The following is a 2,538-nucleotide window of genomic DNA, read 5'->3' on the forward strand; positions in this document are numbered from 1 at the left end:
AATAATATTTCTTAAAATTTAAAATTTATTTTGCAATATTAATTAAGAATATGTTTACCATTATGTTCTTCATTTCTATCTCTTTAGTATGTCTGAATTCTCTTCTCTTTAAGGTGTCAAACCTCCTGCCTCTCTCCAAACGTGCCAAATCACAGATTTCTCTTCGTCTTTCCTTGTCGCCTCCCCTCTGATAAATTTTTATCGCCTCTCGCTGCTTTAATTTTTCCATCTTCGTTTGGAGAGAGAGGCGGTATGTTTCACGTCTTAGAGAGAAGAGAACTCAGGCAGACTACAAATACAAAAACGAATGGGCTAATCGTCAATATATTATTAATTAATATTATAAAATAATTTTAAAGTTTTAAAAATATTATTTAATTATTTTTTGAGGTATTTGATATGTTATAGGGTTAGATTGGACAAATATGTGAGTTTCTAAAATTTTCAAGGATAAATATGTAATATTGAAACTTTTGAGGGATATACATGAAATTCCCCCTTTTTTAATGTTGGATAATTAAATTGTGTTGGTGATATATAAGGATCATCTTTCTGGAAGATATTTATCAGGACCAAAAAATATAAATGACAACATAATAACACCCGGATTCAACTTCCAAGTTGTAGAATAAAAAGTCTCTTGTCTTCTCCTCCCTCTTCTTCTCTCTTCACTCCTCAAACCACGCCAAATAAGAAAACCAAACCAAAACCCAACCTCTTCTTCTCGCCGCCGGTCCGGTTCATGGCGACCGGCTGGGTTCGATCTCTCCAGTGCAAATCGAATGTTCTAGACGACGTCGCCTCCACTCCAAAAAAACTCAACCCTCGCATTTCTCTATCCTGTACCACCATCTCCAAAGAATCTGTCTTTATTTTACCAAAACAACCCTCCAACAATCCCAAATCTCAATCCACTCCCAAACCTCGTCGAAAGAGAAAACCGGTGCCCGTTCCGTTTCCTCCCTCTCCATTGGCGCCGTCCCGACATTCCTCCAGTTCGTTTTTGTCTCTCACGGAGCTACCGGAAGGACATTCATCGAGACGGGTTGTGGAGATAATTTTTAATTCAAGTTGGTCGTCTGGCAGGACTGAAGATTTCCAGTTTGCCGGGAAAATTGAGATGATGTTCCGTGTGCACAACCCGGCCCGAACCGTGGCCCGGTTTGAGGAATGCCGCAACGCTGTGAGGGCCCGGGCACATTTTTCCAAATCTGCAGACTCCCGTTGCGCAGCTGATGGAAATGAGATGATGCGATTTCACTGCCGTACTGGTACCTATACCGGCACTGGTACTAATTCCGAACCGGTGTATGATGCCGGTGTAACACGGTGCAAAGTTATGTCAGCCGGGAGGATGTTGGATGGTGTACGGACGTACACCAAGAGCAGGGAAGCACATGATAGTGCAGGTGGCGGGTCAGGCCGGTGGGCGATGTTGGTTTGCCGGGTCGTAGCAGGCCGGGTAGGATCTGGGTCCGAATCGGATGGTCAGTGTGACTCTGTTTCTATAGGGAAAGGCGAGCTTGTTGTCTTTGATCAACGAGCAGTGCTACCTTGCTTTCTGATTATTTACAAGGTTTGAGAAATTTCATGGGCAGTTAAGTTGATTTGTTATTAATTTTTGTTTTTTGTTTTTTTGGATTAGCTGCTGAAATGCTAACGCTTAACTGATGCTTTAAAATGTGTGTAAAATATCATTTCTTTATAAAAGTACAGGATTTTCATATTTTTTTTCTTTTCTTTATATTGTCTATTATGGGAGCACATGCGTTTGAAATTAATTTATAGTTTTATTTGTCCATTGAAAGTTGAAACTGAAAAGAGCACAATTAAAAAAAATGTATTTTACTGTTTTTTTTTTTAATCTTTAGTTGAATTCTGTATATCAACCAAAAAATTTAATAATATTTATATCAAGAAACGCGCACGAATAATTACCATTGATGAAAAAAAGCGGTTATCAAGGAAAGATTTTTTTTTCTTAATGATTCCAAAACCAGAATATTAGAAATAGAAACCTGATGTTAATTTAGCTTTTGGCAGGTTCACCAATAAATGTGTGTGATAGGTTCATAAATATCAATTGGATAATGTAAAATTTAATATTGTTCCTGTAAATGGTTGTAGTTGTGGATTTTAATGACAATTAGCCCCCTTGTACTTGTTACAATTGAAATAAAATCAAATTTTAGATATCTAAGATATTGTTGAGGATATTTTTGCATTCCTCTAATAAAAGTGTGGAATCTCTGGCTTGCAGAATCCTTTTGCAATATGGGTCACTGTACTTTTAAGAATTAAATTCTCTGTTTTAATTTACATTTGTATCTTTATTTTTAGAATAGAGTAGAACTAGGATGTTCTTAAGTTCATCAAGTCTCTTGGTGAATTCAAGTCTAAAGTTCATCGAATTGGCTTTAAACAACGAATCTGAACTATTGAAACTCGCATACTTTACGAGTGATGCGTCTTCGTGTAAAAAAAAAAAAAAATTTTGCATAGAGTTAAGTGGTCAAAATACGTTCAAAAAATAAATAC

General features: G+C 36.8%; 1 protein-coding gene across 1 annotated transcript; it reads left to right on the top strand.

Moving 5' to 3' along the window:
• The first annotated feature begins 617 nt into the window (after positions 1–617).
• On the top strand, positions 618–1,725 carry LOC144551970 (sulfated surface-like glycoprotein). The gene has a single exon (XM_078300080.1). It carries the CDS (start codon positions 743–745, stop codon positions 1,580–1,582), a length of 840 nt encoding a protein of 279 aa, XP_078156206.1. The 5' UTR covers positions 618–742; the 3' UTR covers positions 1,583–1,725.
• Positions 1,726–2,538: the final 813 nt, after the last annotated feature.

The sequence above is a fragment of the Carex rostrata genome, chromosome 3 (assembly GCF_964058835.1).
Source record: "Carex rostrata chromosome 3, lpCarRost1.2, whole genome shotgun sequence".
Taxonomy (NCBI): domain Eukaryota; kingdom Viridiplantae; phylum Streptophyta; class Magnoliopsida; order Poales; family Cyperaceae; genus Carex; species Carex rostrata.

Bases quoted from the DNA above. Each gene is read 5' to 3' on its own strand.
- LOC144551970 (XM_078300080.1), top strand. From the start codon at position 743: ATGGCGACCGGCTGGGTTCGATCTCTCCAGTGCAAATCGAATGTTCTA.